Below are 20,864 nucleotides of genomic sequence, written 5' to 3' on the forward strand. Positions count from 1 at the left end.
TTTTCTTTATGATATTAAAAAAATTGAAAGATTTAAAATTATGGGACAGGCGTGAATAATATTAATTTATAAGAAAACAATATTTATTTTTGATACAAAAAAAAAAAAAAAAAAAAAACTAAGTCATGTTACGTGGACGTGGTTACTACCTTGAAAAATCCCCAAAAACCCTCGACCTCTTAAATATACGCATCTACATTTCAACAAACACTACACAAACAGTTGAAAAATATCAATTGATCAAAGCTAAACCGGATCTTCAAAAAAAAAAAAAAAAAAAATGGCGGACGAAGTGATTCTTCTTGATTACTGGCCAAGCATGTTCGGGATGAGGACAAAGATGGCTTTGGCTGAGAAAGGAGTGGAGTATGAGTACAAGGAAACTGATCCTTGAGTTAAGACTCCTTTGCTCCTCGAGATGAACCCTATCCACAAGAAGATTCCGGTTCTCATCCACAAAGGTAAACCCATCTGTGAGTCTCTTATTCAGCTTGAGTACATCGATGAGGTTTGGTCCGATACATACCCGATCCTTCCCTCTGATCCTTACCACAAGTCTCAAGCGAGATTCTGGGCTGATTTCATCGACAGAAAGGTTATTAATTAATTAATTTTATGTACTTTTATTAACTGTGATCCCATAATTTTAGTGTTTTAGATGATGTTTTGTTGGGCCTTTTTGACGTTATCATAGTTGATATCGCATAAATGGTAGAAAATGGAAAAATGAAAAACAACAATTATCATATTTCTCGGTTAAATACTCCTAACATGCAAATTAACGCCAAAAACATAAAACATTAGGTCTTTAAGGTTTTAAATTCGTTTAGGAAGAAAGAAACACACACACAAACGAAAACATTAAATCGAGTTCCAAAAATTATCAAAATGCTCGTTTTTGAACAATATTGACTTTGGTGATTTTGATTTGGTTCAGTTTTACGACCCATCATGGAAGATATGGGCAACAGTGGGCGAAGAACATGCTGCAGTGAAGAAGGAACTGTTGGAACATTTCAAGACACTTGAAACAGAGCTCGGAGACAAGCCTTACTATGGTGGTGAAGTGTTCGGATACATGGACATTGCATTAATGGGATATTACAGCTGGTTCAAGGCCATGGAGAAATTTGGTGATTTCAGTATCCAAAAAGAGTTTCCGAAATTGACTACGTGGACCAAGAGGTGTCTGGAGAGAGAGAGTGTGGTTAACGCATTAGCTGATTCTGACAGGATCATTGAGTACGTTTATGTCCTGAGGAAGAAATTTGGAGGAGAGTGATCTTTTAATGTTGTATACCAAAAATATGGTTGGGTATCAAGAAGACTGTATGTAATGTTTCTGTGTTTTCTGTAAGATTTGTAGTTTTCTTTTTCTTGTTGTTTTGTTGAAACCGTAATAAAAATGTTTACTGTACTATTTTTTTTTTAATACAATTAAACTAAACAACAAGAAAAATAGTATTAAAAAAAATATAACAATGCAACCTAAAACATTCAATTAGAGTATTTGTTATATTCTTTCCTAAATAATACGATGAGACTTTTGTATTTTGATATAGTATATTTTTTCTATCAATTATATCAACATCAGCATCGACATGATCACATAGTCCACAATTGATCATTTTCCATTTACAATATAATGTCTCTATGTAGTATGGCCTTAATGATTAACTGACTAATTTTGTTGTTTATAATGGAATATGTAATTTACAATAAATCCAACCAGTAATACTTAACTGACTAATCTATCAATTAACTGTCGAGCTTCTGAATTAAATTCGAATAATAATGATGTGACAACCGTATTACATATTATAAAATTATTTATCTCTGGTTAGGTTAGCCACAAAACTAAGAACAATATTTTCATTAAGTGGGCACATATATTCTTCTTTTCTTTTTGGTTTTAAGTTTAAACCTGATATTTGAAGGAGATTGCGAGTCAGTTTAAATTTTACATTAAGCAAACAAAAATACATGGTCAAACTAAAATTTATTTATTTTTGTGAAGTATATATGTGTCCACTTCCACTTAATGAAATACAATATTACTACTTCCAAAATACTATTTGTGTTCCTTTTTTCTTGCGTAAAATATATGTTAGGTTGTTTCAAGTTTCAACACTTACAAAAGACTTTAACATAACGTTGATATAAGATGTCTCCCATCCTATCATTATCAAACTGATTATTAATAATATCTGCGCTATTATTATTAGAGGGTAAATTAGGAAAAAAGTCTCCTATATTGTTTTACAAAGACGATTGAATTTTGTAATTAAGTAAAATATCCCACCTCATCGGTCACTAATTAATAACCTGAATTTGAATGACGTTACTCAGCGGAGCACAGCACGGAAGATCTCGACGATATAAAAATGATTGTTTTGAAAACAATGGAATCTACACTTTCCCTGCATAAAAAGAGTACATCGTCAAGTAGATACCATATATATATTGTCCTTGTTAAGATTTTTTAAGGTTTTAGATGTTTTGTAATCATTGTACCCTATATATATATCCAAAAATATCAAATTAAACAAATCACTCCAGCTTATCCTTCAACCAATGCTAATACTTATAATATAAGATTTGAAAATATGCACTATACAGTATTAACAACCCCCATTCGAATAACTTTGGATTTTTGGTTTTTTTTTTTTTGTTAAAATATAACTGTAGATCTTTTAATAAAGAGTAGGTACATTTATTATACAAGAAATAAACCATAGTATTTTCTAGTTTTTATAATTAATCAATAAATGTATTTTCTCTTATACCATTTGAGCATATATAAATCATTATAGAAGTTCGATTGGATACACCCCAACTTTTTAAAAAACATTAGAGGTCAGGTCATGGTTGCAACTTGCAAGAAAAAAAAAGAACGAATAACTATAAATGGATTAAGAAAAAACTAGTTAAAATGAATAATTAATTCACGAGACATTTTCAAAAGCAAGATAGATTTCGATTACCTTACCGTAAACAAAAGCATTTTGATTCAAAGCTACTATCTCGTAATATTCAATATATATTTCATAATATTTATTTAGATTCTTGATTCACAAAGGTAAAAATTTAGAGGTGCCTAATTCTTATGCTTATCAAAATTTGCAGTAGCATTCATTTGATCCACCAAAAATAGTCAGTAGTGGGGATACAAATTTAGAATTAGTTGCTTTTATTAAACCAACTAATCCGGTAACCATACTATTATGAGGAAACGTGCGTAGCCACACTATTACTCTATACATTTATTATCTACGCCACGAAGAAACAAACTTTATTCTGGATCTATTCTCGATCACGAGATTGAATTAGCTCCAAAATTTGTGTATCCTAGTATCCTATAAACACAGTTTACTTATTTGAAAATATATACACGAAGACGAAGTAGTCTTGCAAAATATTTTCTTCAAATTCAAAGCTAGGGTTCTTTGATTGCGATTTGAGATGGTAACCGGTTTTTTAACTTGAGCATGAGCCCGTACTGAAAAAATATGATTTCTTATGCAACGTCGAAAAATAAATACATTAAGTTATCAATATATACAATGTTGTTATATATATATATGTTTAAAAATACAGTGTTCTTTAGATTGAACTGAAACAAAGGATGTGAAAAAACCGTGAGAAGCGAATAAAATAAACATGTCCACGAGTGAGTAATTGATTTTCCAATTTTATTAAAGATAAAAATGTACTTAATTAGATTAAAATGAGTAGAATGAGCTCCTGATTTGTTTATTTTTCTTTATAAAAATTATTTTCTTAGACAAATCGATTTTTTTTTTTTCTGTTAAATAAAATACATTGTAGTGGAGTGATCTATTTTGTTTTGCAGTTTTAGTGGAGTACTTATCAATTTCGAAGCCTTTAAATGTTTTCTTCTAGGGAAGTGTGAGAAGCGTCATGAATATCGAAATTAAATGCATTCACCAACCTATCGATCCAACACTTCCTTTTATTTAATGTCACACATTAAAATCATCACCACTTGTTATAACCACATTTTTCCTCAGGAACCACAAAAAGAGACAAATAAAATTGAGAAGATCAAAATGGAGAAGAGTAACGATCATGACAAGGCTAACCACGGCGGTTCCGGTGGCGGTGCGACGGAAAAGTGGGAGGAGGTTGGTCCCGGAATGCGAACCGCCGAAACAATGCTCCGGTTAGCTCCAGTGGGGCTTTGTGTTGCGGCGCTTGTTGTCATGCTTAAGGACTCCGAAGACAATGAGTTCGGTTCTATATCTTACTCCAATCTCACAGCTTTTAGGTACGTATCTTATCCATACATATGTAGTTATGCAAATAATTGTAATAATCTTTCATCTCTAAGGTTCAGAGTCACATCTCCTCGCATACTATATATAATTAGGGTTTGTGTGTTGTGAGATGGTTTACCGAAGTTTTACATGAAATCCAAAAAAGGTTGTAGTTTCAAGAAACTGATGTATATATCTATGTTTATACATATTTTACCCAAAATTTGTAACTGGAGTTCCAATATTTCCCTCAACAGTTGTGTTAACTATGAAGACACGTAGAGCCATTTCTAATTTGATTTTTTTTTGTTTTACTAGATTGATTATGATCGGTAATCTTTGGTTTCAAACTTGTCATTCATCTTAATTTGGTCCCAATTTTGTTTCACTCTTATCATGAAACATGCGGCTCTGATGAATTACAAAATGGAGATTTTTTTTTCCTTTTTTAATTTCGTCTAGGGCCCCAAAATGCTAGGCGTTGACACGTTCTAGTTAAGCTACATTTGTTGTTATCGAAGTTAGCATAGATATAGCCGTATAGGGTTTGATTAAGAGTGCTATTATGGCTGAAATAATGTTTTATTTATTTATTTTTTTGAAAATAATATTAAATTATATTCAAAAGTAAAAAACTGTTTTACAACTAATGCATCATTATTCAAAAGTAAATAATGTTAAATAATGTTTTATTTATTAATATCGGTAATGGTAAAAATGTCATTATAAAATTAGGTACTTGGTGCATGCAAACGGAATATGTGCGGGCTACTCTCTTCTATCAGCAGCCATCGCAGCGATGCCTCGTTCTTCTTCAACCATGCCTCGTGTTTGGACCTTCTTTTGTCTCGATCAGGTTTAGTATAGAACATTCGGTTAATCATCAACAAAATGATCCCCCTTATTACTGATATTAAATTTTCAATATTTAATTGTCTCAGCTTCTGACATATCTGGTTCTTGCTGCTGGAGCTGTGTCCGCGGAAGTTCTATACTTAGCTTACAATGGAGACGCAGCCATTACTTGGAGTGATGCATGTAGCTCTTATGGCAGTTTCTGCCATAAAGCCACTGCTTCTGTTATAATCACTTTCTTCGTGGTTTGCTTCTACGTTGTTCTCTCTTTAATCTCCTCCTATAAGCTCTTCACTCGCTTTGACCCTCCCTCCATTGTTGACTCCGACAAGAACATCGAAGTCGCTGTCTTCGGAAGTTGATCCTTCATTTGCTTTACAAATACATCTAATTAGTCAAGTTTCACAAGCTGTCTTTTTAACTTGGGTCAAGAGAAAGAATGCTTTTGTGTTTGGACCACCTTTTCTATTGTGCTTGTATTGATGTTACGACTGGGTTGTAATGTTTATATAAAAGGTACGAATCATAAGAATCACACAAACTTATGGGAGACTAATGATCCTTAACACAACGGTTCCATGCACACATTGTCTTGAAAATTGATTAAAACCCAACTAAAGTCGTAGAATTCAGGACTAAACAGGACAAAAAGTCAATATAAGATTATCAAACTAGATTCAATACTGTCACCTTTGTTTACGCGTCTTTTAACAGTTACTACACAAACTTTTACTTTAACTTCAAAGAAATACAAAAGTTTGTAGATCCGAGAGACTATAGAAACTTCTTTATTTGTCCTGCGAAAAAGGAAACACAAGCTAAAGAGCCCCCTAACCAAGTGTTGTGCAAGCTTATATGCTTCACCACACCAATATATATCAATTTCTGTCTGAAATCAAGAAAATTTGCAATTGTACCTTTTTGTTTTTATTCGCAAGTAAATAATCTTACTTTTTCCCATGGCTGCTGATAAAAGATTGGCGTTTCAAGAGCTTCTGGGAAGGAGTTCGATGGTCATCCTACAAGCAAAACTAATTAGTATTAGTGTTAGATCATCAAACGAAGGAAGAAAATTAAGTAACGGAGATGCAAGTTGACGCAAACCTTGCACAGAGATGCAGCTGATTCTGATTCCATTGTCTGGTTTTGAGGATTTTCAAGCGACTGGAACGAATCAAGGGCATCAAGAGTTAGTTGCCACCCACAAACCGCCTCAGCAAAACCCGAAGAACCTGAACTGTTGCTGCTACATCCAGCAGCAGCCACATTTTCATTAACCCACGGGCAGTAACAGTTATGATACTTTATTGGATCAAATTCCACAATTTCATCATTGCTGTCTCCGTTTGGAGGCCCTGAAAATGAAACAGCATATGCTTATTCTATCATTTTTACACTATTTTTACGTGATGAAGTTTGGACTTTATAAACCACAGGAAGAAATCTACAGACCTTGGTCATTCGCAGTGTAACTTGATCCGGGGAGTGCAAAGCCAGCATTGAGCGGGGACTCCCACGTCTGGGTCACTTCTTCTTTAGATGCTTCGTAACCAGAACACATGATCGCATTGCAAGACAAAGATGGATGAACACTGTCGTCGGTGATCAACACATTTATGTTACTCATCTTTTCACCACTTTCAACAGATTCAGCCTTCAATGAATCAACAATTTTAGAGCCACTGTCCGCCCTTACAATTGATTGAGACACCCTATCTTGACTATCCCCAAGCCTACCTTCTCGATCCATTTCTTCAGGAACAAAATCATCAGTAAGGCCTTGCTCTGGTGCAAATTCACCGCTTTGTCCTAGATTCTCTATGACCTCTGCAACTGGTTCCATGTCTCCAACAACGCTATCTCCCCTATGGACTGAAACATCAGCTCCGTGGATTTCTGCCTCGTGACTTGCACCCATTCCGACACTACCCCCACTGACACCTAAACTTGGTCCATCCCTTCCCTGGGCAGTGACAGTCTCTGTGTTCAGTACTTCCTCACCGTCATTTATGCTGCTAATGCCTGGTTCAGCATTAAACCGAGCAGGAGCTGGTTGGAAGCAAGCACTCTGCTGAGCTTGATTGCTGAAATTCAGTTCCGAAGGATCATTGAGATCCGCACTTTGAGCTGTCGCCACAGAGGGATAATTTATATCATCAAAGTCCGCTGGATGGTTTTCCACACTTTCCATAGAATCATCATTGGCACTGTGGCAAATTGTATCCATTGCAATGACAGAGGAAGCCCGCGTGGAGTCTCTAGTACCTGGGAAAGCCATAGCTTGTTCATTTCCTTCACTAAATGGGTCACTTCTATTTACTTCCCTCTCGTTTTCAGTATCCAGTGAGTGACTTGGCCCCCCTACTGATAAGTCTCGCCCATACAAGGGAGGATAAGCTTCATGGACATAAGAGCCTCGGGTACGCTTTGAAGGCCCTGCTGAATCATCATTAACCTCATCACCGTCACGGTCAACAACAGTCCCTTCAACACTGTCTGCATGTTGTATCCGTAGATAAGGCCTATCAACCGTGCTTCCACCATCATCCAGACTCCGTTTACGAGTACTAGGCCCTCGTGATTCATATGAAGCAGCACGATCACCAACCTCACTTCCTGAAGGCTGCCTCCACAACACTTCCTTTCCTCTATCACTAAATTGGTAATTATCGCGCGTCACGGACATGTTCAGTTGTGCAGAGGATGATGCACCAGCTGCAGTTTGATATAAGTTCAGACCTACATTTGATACTAATCTTCTCTTAACTGAAGTTTCAGCCTCGTCAACATCTTCATTTTGCTGCTGTTCCATGCCCTCATAAGCAAACCATCCATTTATCCCACTTGTTGCACTAATGCCACGTGTCACTCCCATTTTCTTGCTCGTTTCAGGAAGATTGGCATTAATAGCGGCAAACGGAACCGGGCGAGAAGTGGTCATGAAATCCCAAATCCTGATGGTTACACCACATAAACTACAATCCAGTAAGGGTAATCTGGATTCCGATTTATATTCTGGACCCAAAACTTCATAATTTCCAGAGGCTTTTCGGGATGAAGCCGAAAACTGTTTCCTGCTTGGACCAGGATCTTGTAGACGACTTTGATTTCTAGCTGCGCCAGAAGGGCACCCATTTCTAGCTGACTGGGCCGAATGTTCTTCACAATCTTGGATATTTGGAAGCCATCTAGGCTCCCATCCACATAGGCTTATCAGCTTTTGAGCCTGTAAGATAAAAATTAAAATAAGAAACAATGGTAGTTTATTGCTAGTAAGCTTAAGAGCACATTTTACTGAGTTCTTACGCGATAGTAATTACTGAGAGCCACTTCTTTGGACGTTTCTGCAGCTGAGATATTATCCATTCTGAAACTGAGATCATCATTGGCATAGACTTGAGGATGTGCCAAAAGGCGGTCAATTTGTGGTCGTCTTGAAGCACGCATCTGGTCAATCGCAGATGGCGAGACAATTGGTAGAGAATAGAACTGTAGGAGCCCATCACAACGATCCTTGTAACCTCCAATCAAGGCTGATGGAGGAGTTGGAGGAAACTGAACTAAGCTTTCTGCACAACTTTGTCCTACCCATGGACAAGAGCTCTCATGTGCAGCAGCAAGCTGGTTGGAGAATTCTTCTCCGATGTTATCAGCTGTTATCAAATATGAATAAGGAATATCAAATGTGAGGACCATATAAAAAAGCTGATTCATGCCTACTGATTTTTCTTGCTTAAGAGCAAACACAAAATTCTTTTCATTGGTATATGTTGGTTATTGATCAAAACTCTTGGCTCTGAAGATGCCCAGAAAGGGTTTGAGAGATTTTCTCTTTTTTGATACAGTACAAGTGAAAGACGAAGACTTAAATTATCCCCACAACACCTCGGGGCCGAGAGTTAGATAGAAAAAGACGATCAGTTTAGTTACAGGAACAAGAATTGACCTTCAGGATGATTCAACGAATCTTGTGGAGGAGAGTAATGTAGAGTAGACCCACAGTATTCACATTGAATTTTGTCCAGATCAACACTAACCCAACCTTTCTGAGCACAAGCCAAAGAACTAGCTGTCTGCAAACAAAGGAATAACATGGCAGGACACAGCATTAATCAAACAACATTTCTTTCCACCAGCTGAAACTTGCAACAGATACCAAAGGAGATAGAAAGAACCAATCCAAAACAGAGAAAGACGATTAAGTATAAAACCAGACAAATGAAGCAACCTAAGTTACTAGGATTAACTTCTCAACATAAAGCCCCATTAGATATACTGTCGGATCAACTATACCAAATCTGTTTGAGCCAAAACCAACTACAGGAGGCTATATGCCAGGTTTATTTGCATTCATTCCAAAGAAAAATTCCCATCACTATATCAACTAGATAAGGAGAATTGAACTTAAGAATTAGGTGGGATATGCACTACCGCTTTGCCAAAGAAAATCTAGTTTATCTGAGTGTGGAGAAATGAATTAGCAACTGAAAGTGAATATAAGGAGAAAAAGAAAAGAGTCATACTTTGGGCTTCCCAAGCCAATTTGAAGGCTTGAAAGTGGCAAGACGTCGAAGTAAATCTCCTCTATCCCAAGTTCTACAGGAACGACCTGATAAAGCCAGCCCATGACCTGACCAGTCCACACTGCCAGCGTTAACCAGAACAGCAGGAGATGATGCACCTGCAGAGCTGTTAATGCTTGAATTGAAATCAAATCGTCCAATACCCAAAAATCAAAACTTTGAAATTTTTTGAAAGCATTGCTAGCAAAATTAAGATGCAAATCTCAAACAAGCGAAACCCTAGATATATATATATATATCTCTCGTATCGGCTCAAATTCAACAAAACGAATTAAAAAAAACTCATAAATTTCGCACTAGTGAAACTCGATCTGCGTTACCTAGCAGCAGCAGTGAGAGGAGGAGAAGGCGATCTAGCACGACGTCGGAACCTATCAACGGGAGTAGCAGAGGCGGAAGCAGAAGCTGAGGCAACACTGTTCCGATTACTCCTAGGGTTTACGTTCTGCGAACTCACATCCTCTTCCTTCATCCTCTCCCTTCGTCAACTCAACGACACACACTCTCTCTCTCTCTCTCTTATATCGGTCGGGGCTTCTTCACTTTCAACAACAGAGTAAAAGGTAAAGAGAGAGAAAATCTCAAATCTCAAAACTCTCTCTCTCTCTCTCTCTCCTTTATCGAATCTATATTTATTTAATTTTAATATTAAATGCTCTTTCTTTACTGATAATAATATTAGAATTTTTTAATTTTATCTTTGGTTGTTTCGGTGACGAATTTGCCCTCTCTATACCATTTACGGCTAATATATTTTGTCACGTGTGCCAATCACGGAGACGGGTTTCATTTATAAATGGGCTTTTCTGTTGAGCCCAATATCATAGTTTATTTTCAGACAAGAAAGTAAATTGAGTTTTTTTTTTTTTTTTTTTTTGTGTGGATAAAATGGTTTATTAGAGTAAAAATAATCATTTATTTGTTATTTGTAAAAAATTGGCCTTATCGGAAATCCGCGAAAAAATTCAGGCAGAGAAGCAGCCACACCCACACCCACACACAAACAAAGCTCTCAAGTTCAAAGTTATCTCCGCTTCTTCTTCCTCCACTTATCTTCTTCTTCTTCTTCTTCTTCTTCTTCTTCATCCGCTCTCTCTTTTTCTCTCACCATCTCTCTAAATTGCTCATCATATTCTCAATTCAGCTTGATGATTACGGATTTGATGAATTTATAGCCCCAATTTCTTTCGGATTTTGTAGCTTTTTTGTGTTATTTCTGGTTCGAAAATTCGTTGGAAAACTGGAATGAGATAAGAAAGTCTCTGAATTTGCTCTATTGCTTTGTTTTTTTTCGTTTTCTGGGTTTTATTGGAGATGCCGTCGATGCTTGTTCTCGTCGGCACAATGCCATCGCTAGCTTCTCTGGTTAGTCTAGGTGGTGCTTGTGCAAGTGTTTCAGGATCGACTTCTTCGGATGCGTCATATGCATTAGTTAAAAGGGTTTCTTTGTCAAGGAGAAGTGTTAAAGGTACTAAGAAATGGCTCTGTAGATATTCAGTTTCGTCTTCAACTACTACTACTACTACTTCTACTACTGCTGACTTCATTGCTGAGCAAAACAACAGATCAGTTTCTATAGATTCTAACTCGTTTAGAGGGAGTATAGATGGTGGGGATGATAGTGAGGTTGTGCTGAAGCAGAATCCTAAACCTGTGTTGAAACCCCCTGTGCCAAGGGTTGAAAGAGGTTTGGGGGTGAATACTGCTCCTTGGAGTAAGGATTTATCCAATGGGGGTAAGTTCGATGTGCAGGAAGAGAGGAATAAGGTTATTGAGTCTCTTGGTGATGTGTTAGATCAAGCTGAGAAATTGGAAATTCCTAAACCAGGTTATAAAGAAGGTGGTGAGGCTGTTAAACCGTCACAGCCTAGTGCCAACAGTAGTAACTCGAGAAATGGTAGCTATGCGAGTGCTGCAGCTACAAAGAAGACGAAAACTATGAAGAGTGTGTGGCGTAAGGGCGATGCTGTTGCTGCTGTGCAAAAAGTTGTTAAGCAGTCACCTAAAATTGAACCTAGAACGAAAGAAGAGGAGGAAGAGGTTAATGCCAAAGCAGGCACTCAATTGGCACCACCTCAGCCACCTTCTAGACCTCAACCTCCTGTAAGACCCCAGCCAATGTTACAAGGGAAGCCTATGGTAGCTCCGTCACCCGTTAAGCCACCTGTAAAGAAATCACCCATCTTAAAAGATCTTGGTATGGCAGCAAAGCCTTTGGTTTCTCAAGAAGTTGATTCTAGCGTTAAAAGTAAAGAAAGGAAGCCTATTTTGGTCGACAAATTTGCTTCCAAGAAAAAAGGTGTTGATCCTGTGGCCTCTCAGGCTGTGTTAGCTCCTACTAAGCCTGGAAAGGGTCCTCCCTCTAACAAGTTCAGAGTTGAGCACCGTAATAAAAAAAATGCACCAGCTAGTCCAAGACGAAGAGTTGTTGCTGAAGATGACGGCGACGAAGATACATCCATTTCTCGATCAGGTAGAAAAGGGAGAAAATGGAGTAAAGCTAGTAGGAAGGCTGTGAGAATCCAGGCTGCAAAAGACGCAGCACCTGTCAAAGCTGAAATCTTAGAGGTAGAGGAAGAAGGCATGTCCATCGAGGATTTAGCTTACAACCTAGCCATCGGCGAAGGTGACATCCTTGGGTATCTATATTCAAAAGGGATTAGACCTGATGGTGTGCAGACCTTGGACCGCGAGATGGTGAAGATGATTTGTAGAGATTACGATGTTGAGGTCCTTGATGCTGATTCAGTTAAAGTAGAAGAGATGGCAAAGAAAAGGCAAACTTTTGATGAAGAAGATTTGGACAAGTTAGAGGACAGGCCTCCTGTCATAACGATAATGGGTCATGTGGACCATGGAAAGGTAGGCACAGTTTGCACTACTGTTTTTTTTCTCTCATATCCTACTCGCCCATAAAAGATATGTAGAGTCCTAATGGCATTTGTTACCTATTTTGCAGACTACTCTTCTGGATTATATCAGAAAAAGCAAGGTATGGATGAGACTAGATATCCGACGTAACATGGATTTGCCTTTTTATTTATCAAAAACTTTCATTGTGGCTTCTTAAATTCTTTATCAATTCTAAAGCATGGCTAATGGAGATTAATGTGTTGAGGATACAACTCGTCTTTAGCTCAGGAGTACATATTTCTGCTTTGTTTCTGAAATACTATTTGTGTTAGTTCATTTTGCTTACTGCCTAGGTTAGTGCTACATAGCATTTTCAGCTAATCTCGCTTTGCTGGATATCTGTAGGTTGCTGCTTCAGAAGCAGGGGGAATTACACAAGGAATTGGTGCCTATAAGGTGTCGGTCCCTGTTGATGGAAAGTTGCAGTCCTGCGTTTTCCTTGATACCCCTGGACATGAGGTAGATCCTTTTTCTTGCAATTGAATCTTCACTTGTTCGTTTCTGATGCTGAATTTTCATTGATTATACTTCCTGAGCTTCTATTTTTCCATGTAGCATGTTCTTGACTATCTCACATCTCGTGTTAGGCATACCATAGTTTTGCTCATCTGACTTTTATGTGCTCATCTAGGCATTTGGTGCTATGAGAGCTCGAGGGGCACGAGTCACTGACATTGCAATCATTGTGGTTGCTGCTGATGATGGAATTCGTCCTCAAACAAGTGAAGCAATAGCTCACGCAAAGGCTGCTGCTGTACCAATAGTCATAGCTATAAATAAGGTATTAGATTCATGTAGCACATGTATTCTTCTATCTACGAATAGAAAGATTGCTGAGTACTGTTTTTGTTTTGTTAATTCTTCTTTACCTTGTGAATATGTAATTTCTCTCAGTCTGATTCATTTCCTGTTCCAGATAGATAAGGAAGGAGCAAGTCCAGAGAGAGTGATGCAAGAGCTTTCTTCAATTGGTTTGATGCCTGAAGACTGGGGTGGTGATGTTCCAATGGTTCAGGTTGAAATACATACTTTCATCACATATATGTTTCAGGTTCCACATGTTCCATAGGTTCTCATATCATGCTCTATATTTGTCCTTAACAGATCAGTGCGTTGAAAGGGGAGCATATAGATGATCTGTTGGAAACTGTCATGCTTGTTGCAGAGGTTAGTTTGCTATAAAACCCATGATAACAAGTTTGCTTGATTTTTCCGTCTCTTTTTGCTAGATCCATAATGAAGCTTAATTTTGACTTCTTCTTGTAAGCTACATAGTGGCTACGAAATTACTTACATACTTGCTCCAAAGTGGACCCAAAATTTTGTTTTAAGGAGGAATATAGACTAATAACACTTACATATGGGATTAATTCATATATTTTCTCTTAGTCTCTGCTTTTGCTTCTCATTAGCTTTTGCTTGTGGACTGACCCTATTTTGGCTGTTACAGCTACAAGAGTTGAAAGCAAATCCACACAGAAATGCCAAGGGCATTGTTATCGAGGCTGGACTTGATAAAGCAAAAGGACCATTTGCGACATTCATTGTTCAGAAGGGCACTTTGAAAAGAGGGGATGTTGTTGTTTGCGGAGAAGCTTTCGGAAAGGTCTACCCAAAATTTTAGTTTTCTCCTGAAGCCGCATTGTGCAGATGTTATAAAATGGCTAGGAACTTACCTACTTTGGTTTTGCTCTGTTTTTGTGTGTTAGGTACGAGCTTTATTTGATCACAGCGGGGAACGAGTTGATGAAGCTGGGCCCTCCATACCTGCACAGGTTTGTAGTTTCATAATCTAACCTAAGTTAAACGTCACTGCACACTCACTAATGGAAATACTCTATGCAATTTCATGTTTATTTTCTTGGTGACACAATTTTGATACTATGTTCTCATGTGTGGATTGATTTAGATATCTAATTTGAGAATCTAAATTACATTTTGCAGGTGATTGGCTTAAATAATGTCCCAATTGCTGGTGACGAATTTGAGATTGTCTCTTCCCTTGATATGGCGCGTGAGATGGCAGAGGCACGTGCAATATCACTAAGAGATGAAAGAATATCTGCAAAGGCTGGGGATGGAAAGGTCACGCTTTCCTCCTTAGCTTCTGCTGTATCAGCGAAAAAGATGTCAGGCTTAGATTTGCATCAGCTTAATATCATCTTGAAGGTCGATGTACAGGTAAAGGGTCTATTTGGTTTCATCCGCTCATCTTCTTAAACACTTTGGTTTCTGTGGTCTCTTCTAATTTATGCTGATGCAAATCGTCAATGTGACAACTAGGGATCCATTGAAGCCGTCAGACAAGCCCTGCAAGTCCTCCCTCAGGAGAATGTCACCTTAAAATTCTTGCTACAAGCGACAGGGGACGTCAGCAACAGTGATGTTGATCTAGCATCAGCGAGTGAAGCCATCATTTTTGGATTTAATGTCAAAGCGTCTGGTTCTGTTAAAAAAGCTGCAGAAAACAAAGGTGTTGAAATCCGACTATACAGAGTTATCTATGAGCTTATTGATGATGTGCGAAACGCAATGGAAGGACTTCTTGAGTCTGTTGAGGTTAGCATTGATTTCTTAAGCAATTCGGAAGCGTTTTTTTGTTGCCTTATCTGATAACAAGCCTCTTTAGAGTTACACACGATGAAATATCTGTTCCTTCCACATGAGTAGGCATAACAACTGGAATTATTTTATGGTTCAATAGCCTGAAAAGTAAATCTCTGTGTCATGTCATGGATTATCATAAAACATAGGTTTTGGTCTCAGTTGATGTGCCTTATTGGATTTTTCGAAAACTGAGGATGTCTGTTGCTGTTGATAGGAACAAATCCCGATTGGCTCAGCAGAAGTTCGGGCTACTTTCAGCAGTGGTAGTGGTCGTGTGGCTGGGTGTATGGTGAATGAAGGGAAATTTGTCAAAGATTGTGGCATCAGGGTACTCCGGAAGGGTAAAACTGTCCATGTCGGTGTCCTTGATTCTCTTAAACGAGTTAAAGAAAACGTGAAAGAGGTAAACTATCAACTTCTATCTTACATGCTGAGATATGTTCAAATCCAAACCAAATCCTGTTTTTTTTAGACTTTCTTACTTGATCAGTATAAACCTCTCACGCTCATTATGATTTTCTAGGTGGGTGCTGGATTAGAATGTGGTATTGGTATGGATGACTACGATGATTGGATTGAAGGAGATATCATCGAGGCCTTTAACGCAGTTCAAAAGAGGCGAACGCTAGAAGAAGCATCGGCTTCAATGTCTGCCGCGATTGAAGAGGCTGGAGTCTAATTGTGATCCTGGTTTTGCTTCAAAAGACTAAAGTCATCAAAGAAACTCAAGCAAACAACAAAATCAGACCCTCAGGGTAAGATTTGGGTCACAAGAGTTTGGTTGGTACATTGTTTGTATGGTCTCATATTGTACATGGCAAATGTTTCTACATGTGGTTGATTGATGTAGGAAAAAAAAGGAAGATTCAAATGAAACAATATTTATCTTGAAAAAAGTCACAAAATAATATCCTTTATTTATTTTGTCTATAATAAATTCATATATCTTGTTTTATAATTTTTGGGTTTCACGCAACGGTTTATAAAAGGATTATACGCCTCAATTGGAAAAGTTTTTATAAAATTATAAAATTATAAAAATAAGTTCACAAAAATCATATTTCTGAAAATTCATTTCCTAAAATGAGAAAGTGGGAGAACATTGGTGTAGTGGAAATTTAACAGACAAGAGATGGGCGCGAAAAAGACAGCAATAACTTCCCCACTTGTGTGTATATGTGAAGTGGCTTTAACGGTCAACGATAGAAATGATGAGTTCACAGACTCCAACGCTCTCTTCTCACCCATCACCAAGAAATTAAAACAAAAAAAGCAAACAGGTGCACTTAAAAAGATCATTGTCCTGAATCATCCTTTTTCACGTGTCGTCTTCATCAAATCCTCACCGTCACAACAACCAAGATCCTCTGTTTTCTTCGATTGACAACCCAGAGAAACACTAAAAAGGATCCCTACATTTTTATTCAATGGATTTGTACGACAAAACCAGATCACCATCACGTGATTTGAAACCACTAGCAGCTCAAAAATATGGTGAACCAAATCGGAGAAAGAGACGATGTCGTCGACAAAGAGAATTAAAACAGAGTTGACTTCTTGAAGAGACAGAGAAAACAGAAACCTTTCCAAAGTGTTTTGCAGATAGTCTTTCTTGATCAATCAAAGCCAGTCTGTAATTTTCTCAATCTCAATCTAATCTTTTTTTGTCCTCGTAGCCAAAACCATTCCGTGACTGCCCCCCCAAATCGACGTTTCTTTTCGTTTCTTCCTGATGTTTTCGGAGATCACTCTGTGTTCTTACCAAAGCTAACTTGTAAAAACATGAGAGGAAGTATCTGTTTCCTGGCAATAGTGGTTCTCTGTTCTTTCTCTTTCATCTTTGTGAGATCCTTAAACGAGGAAGGGCGTGTTCTTCTGGAGTTTAAAGCTCTTCTTAACGACTCCAATGGCTATCTGGCAAGGTGGAATCCGTTGGATTCAAATCCCTGCAACTGGACCGGAATCGCGTGTACCAGTCTCAGAACTGTAAGTTCTGTTGATCTAAATGGGATGAATCTTTCAGGTACACTATCTCCTCTCATATGCAAGCTTAATGGTTTGAGAAAACTGAATGTTTCCACCAACTTCATCTCTGGTCCGATCCCTCGAGATTTATCTCTCTGTCGAAGCCTAGAAGTTCTTGATCTCTGCACAAATAGGTTCCACGGAGTAATACCAATTCAGCTAACCATGATCATCACTCTTATGAAGCTGTATCTATGCGAGAATTATCTTTTCGGTTCGATCCCTAGACAAATTGGTAGTTTGAGTTCGCTCCAAGAGCTTGTGATCTATAGCAACAATCTCACCGGTGTAATCCCTCCTTCCATGGGGAAATTGAGACAGCTGCGGGTCATTAGGGCAGGGCGGAACACGTTTTCGGGTGTGATTCCGTCTGAAATCAGCGGATGCGAGAGCCTAAAGGTACTTGGACTAGCAGAGAATCTTCTTGAAGGTTCTCTTCCTAAGCAGCTCGAGAAGCTTCGCAATCTTACTGATTTGATACTCTGGCAAAACCGTCTATCCAGCGAGATACCTCCTTCAGTAGGAAACATCACCAGTCTGGAGGTGCTTGCGCTCCACGAAAACTACTTCACAGGATCAATTCCAAGAGATATTGGGAAGCTCACAAAGATGAAAAGGCTGTACCTTTACACAAACCAGTTAACCGGAGAGATACCTCGTGAAATAGGCAACTTGACAAATGCAGTTGAGATAGATTTTTCCGAGAATCAGTTAACAGGTTTCATCCCGATAGAGTTCGGTCAGATCCTGAATCTCCGATTACTTCATCTTTTTGAGAACATCCTTGGAGGTCCAATTCCTAGGGAGCTTGGGGAATTGACACTGTTGGAGAAGCTAGACTTGTCTATCAATAGACTAAACGGTACTATCCCACAAGAGCTTCAGTTCCTAACTTACCTTGTGGATTTGCAACTTTTTGACAACCAGCTTGAAGGGACGATTCCTCCTCTAATCGGTTTCTATAGCAATTTTTCTGTTCTTGATATGTCTGCCAATTCTCTGTCTGGTTCAATTCCCGCCCACTTCTGCAGATTTCAGAAGCTAATACTTCTGAGTCTTGGTTCAAACAAGTTATCAGGAAACATCCCTCGTGATCTGAAAACCTGCAAGTCACTGACAAAGCTAATGTTAGGCGATAACCAGCTAACAGGAAGCCTTCCCGTTGAATTATTTAATCTTCAGAACCTTACTGCATTAGAGCTTCACCAAAACTGGTTATCAGGGAATATATCTGCAGACCTGGGAAAGCTGAAGAATTTAGAAAGACTGCGTCTTGCTAACAACAATTTTACTGGTGAAATTCCTTCAGAGATTGGGAGTCTCACAAAGATTGTTGGCTTAAACATCTCCTCCAATCAGCTCACTGGTCACATCCCTAAAGAGTTGGGGAGTTGTGTCACTATCCAGAGGCTTGACCTTAGTGGCAACAAGTTTTCCGGGTACATAGCAGAAGAGCTTGGTCAGTTGGTCAATTTAGAGATTTTGAAATTGTCTGATAATAGATTGACCGGAGAAATTCCTCATAGCGTTGGAGATCTTACTCGGCTCATGGAGTTACAACTAGGAGGCAATCTCTTGTCTGGAAACATTCCAGTGGAGCTTGGAAAGTTAACCTCTCTGCAAATCTCCCTCAACATTAGTCACAATTATCTCTCAGGTATGATTCCAGACAGTTTAGGAAATCTACAAATGTTGGAGATACTTTACCTCAACGACAACAAGCTTTCAGGTGAGATCCCTGCATCAATCGGGAATCTCATGAGCCTCCTCATCTGCAATATCTCAAACAATAACTTGTTAGGAACAGTACCAGACACAGCAGTGTTTCAGCGGATGGATTCATCGAACTTTGCTGGAAACCACGGTTTGTGTAACTCTCAGAGAACCCACTGCCAACCACTTGCCCCAAATTCTGATTCGAAGATAAATTGGTTAATGAACGGTTCGAAAAGGCAAAAGATCTTGACAATCACTTGTCTTGTGATCGGCTCGGTTTTTCTTATCACTTTCCTTGGTATCTGTTGGGCCATAAAGCGGCGAGAACCAGCCTTTGTTTCTCTTGAGGATCAAACAAAACCGGATGTCATGGACAGCTACTATTTCCCTAAAAAAGGTTTCACATATCAAGGCCTTGTGGATGCAACCAGAAACTTCTCCGAAGACGTGGTTTTAGGGAAAGGAGCGTGTGGAACGGTCTACAAAGCTGAAATGTCAGATGGCGAGGTGATAGCCGTGAAGAAACTAAACTCTCGCGGCGAAGGAGCTAGTTCTGATAATAGCTTCAGAGCTGAGATATCAACACTTGGAAAGATAAGACACAGGAATATTGTGAAGCTATATGGTTTCTGCTATCACCAGAACTCAAATCTTCTCTTGTATGAGTACATGTCAAAAGGAAGCCTCGGCGAACAACTACAGCGAGGAGGTGAGAAAAACTGCTTGTTGGATTGGAATGCTCGGTACAGAATCGCCCTCGGCGCTGCAGAGGGTCTGTGTTACCTCCATCATGATTGCAGACCTCAAATAGTTCACCGCGACATAAAATCGAACAACATTCTTCTTGATGAACTGTTCCAGGCTCATGTTGGAGATTTTGGCCTGGCTAAGTTGATTGACCTCTCTTACTCAAAGTCCATGTCAGCGGTTGCAGGCTCTTACGGATACATCGCTCCAGGTGAGTAAAACATCACAGGATTCTTTCTCCCACACTAGCTAATCTGACACATATCTGATTGATGTTTTGCTTTGTTTCAGAATATGCTTACACGATGAAGGTGACAGAGAAATGTGATATCTATAGCTTTGGAGTAGTGCTTTTGGAGCTAATAACAGGAAAGCCCCCAGTTCAACCGCTGGAGCAAGGAGGGGATCTAGTCAATTGGGTTAGAAGATCAATCCGTAACATGGTTCAAACCATTGAAATGTTTGATCCGAGGCTGGATAGAAATGATAAGAGAACGGTTCATGAGATGTCTCTTGTCCTAAAGATTGCACTGTTCTGCACCAGCAATTCTCCGGCTAGTAGACCAACGATGAGAGAAGTTGTGGCAATGATTATCGAAGCTCGGGGATCAACTAGTCTCTCTTCCTCGTCAATTACATCAGAAACTCCTCTAGACGAAGCAAACTCCTCCAAAGGTAAATGTACCCACACATACTTTTCTCTGCAAGTCCTAACATTCATTCAATTTTTCTGATTCTCATATGAACATTTCTTGCTGTTCTGCAGGTATTGACTTTGTTGTATCACCTTAAAGTCAGCAAAAAAATCCAGTTCAGTCAAACAGTGGAAAATAGGATGTTGACTCTCTGATTCACAAATTCACAATGATATCTGCAGTTATTAGATAAACCAACACATTGTTCAGAAACATTGCAGAACATGTAAAGCATCTATTTTGCAAAAGAAGAAAACCAGAGTCCAAGAACAGATAAGCCGCTAAGATCTTTCTTAAAGGAAAATATAATTAGTTCTACAGATCACTTATGTTTCAATTTAATACGGATTCAGAGGGGGAAAAAAAATCCATAAACGTATCTTCCTAGAACCTTCGTGGCTCTCTGATAAACTCTCGTTGACATACATTGAACATAAACAAGCTTA

The 20,864-nt window shown here is 38.6% G+C and overlaps 5 protein-coding genes across 8 annotated transcripts; 4 read left to right on the top strand and 1 right to left on the bottom strand.

Moving 5' to 3' along the window:
• Positions 1 to 179: 179 nt before the first annotated feature.
• Positions 180 to 1,420, top strand: LOC104740411 (glutathione S-transferase U26-like). Its single transcript, XM_010460990.3, has 2 exons — positions 180 to 595; positions 938 to 1,420. Exons 1-2 carry the CDS (start codon positions 419 to 421, stop codon positions 1,280 to 1,282), a joined length of 522 nt encoding a protein of 173 aa, XP_010459292.2. The 5' UTR covers positions 180 to 418; the 3' UTR covers positions 1,283 to 1,420.
• A 2,564-nt stretch (positions 1,421 to 3,984) lies between these two features.
• On the top strand, positions 3,985 to 5,682 carry LOC104740412 (CASP-like protein 2A1). Its single transcript, XM_010460991.3, has 3 exons — positions 3,985 to 4,288; positions 5,013 to 5,133; positions 5,219 to 5,682. Exons 1-3 carry the CDS (start codon positions 4,071 to 4,073, stop codon positions 5,492 to 5,494), a joined length of 615 nt encoding a protein of 204 aa, XP_010459293.2. The 5' UTR covers positions 3,985 to 4,070; the 3' UTR covers positions 5,495 to 5,682.
• Positions 5,683 to 5,768: 86 nt separating this feature from the next.
• LOC104743352 (uncharacterized) lies at positions 5,769 to 10,426 on the bottom strand. Of its 4 annotated transcripts, none has more exons than XR_015579598.1 (8): positions 10,036 to 10,426; positions 9,656 to 9,821; positions 9,079 to 9,205; positions 8,439 to 8,785; positions 6,585 to 8,358; positions 6,237 to 6,487; positions 6,050 to 6,163; positions 5,769 to 5,929 (listed from the first exon to the last, which is right to left on the bottom strand). XR_015579598.1 is itself a non-coding variant. In XM_087483524.1 (8 exons), the coding sequence occupies exons 1-7, from the start codon at positions 10,185 to 10,187 to the stop codon at positions 6,080 to 6,082; spliced, it is 2,889 nt and encodes a 962-aa protein (XP_087339650.1). In that variant the 5' UTR covers positions 10,188 to 10,426; the 3' UTR covers positions 5,769 to 5,929; positions 6,050 to 6,079. The 4 variants fall into 4 exon arrangements, 3 of the variants coding, with proteins under 3 accessions (XP_087339650.1, XP_087339649.1, XP_087339651.1); XM_087483524.1 differs by having other exon boundaries at positions 6,050 to 6,151; XM_087483523.1 differs by having other exon boundaries at positions 5,769 to 6,151.
• A 145-nt stretch (positions 10,427 to 10,571) lies between these two features.
• Positions 10,572 to 16,279, top strand: LOC104740413 (translation initiation factor IF-2, chloroplastic). The gene is made up of 12 exons (XM_010460992.3): positions 10,572 to 12,577; positions 12,675 to 12,707; positions 12,974 to 13,087; positions 13,260 to 13,409; positions 13,545 to 13,643; positions 13,733 to 13,795; positions 14,079 to 14,234; positions 14,338 to 14,403; positions 14,573 to 14,809; positions 14,912 to 15,187; positions 15,450 to 15,638; positions 15,759 to 16,279. The coding sequence occupies exons 1-12, from the start codon at positions 11,030 to 11,032 to the stop codon at positions 15,912 to 15,914; spliced, it is 3,087 nt and encodes a 1,028-aa protein (XP_010459294.2). The 5' UTR covers positions 10,572 to 11,029; the 3' UTR covers positions 15,915 to 16,279.
• Positions 16,280 to 16,448: 169 nt separating this feature from the next.
• LOC104740414 (leucine-rich repeat receptor-like serine/threonine-protein kinase At1g17230) lies at positions 16,449 to 20,738 on the top strand. The gene is made up of 3 exons (XM_010460993.3): positions 16,449 to 19,934; positions 20,015 to 20,398; positions 20,490 to 20,738. The coding sequence occupies exons 1-3, from the start codon at positions 17,018 to 17,020 to the stop codon at positions 20,513 to 20,515; spliced, it is 3,327 nt and encodes a 1,108-aa protein (XP_010459295.1). The 5' UTR covers positions 16,449 to 17,017; the 3' UTR covers positions 20,516 to 20,738.
• Positions 20,739 to 20,864: the final 126 nt, after the last annotated feature.

Source organism: Camelina sativa, chromosome 14 (genome assembly GCF_030686135.1).
Source record: "Camelina sativa cultivar CO46 ecotype springtype chromosome 14, ASM3068613v1".
NCBI lineage: Eukaryota > Viridiplantae > Streptophyta > Magnoliopsida > Brassicales > Brassicaceae > Camelina > Camelina sativa.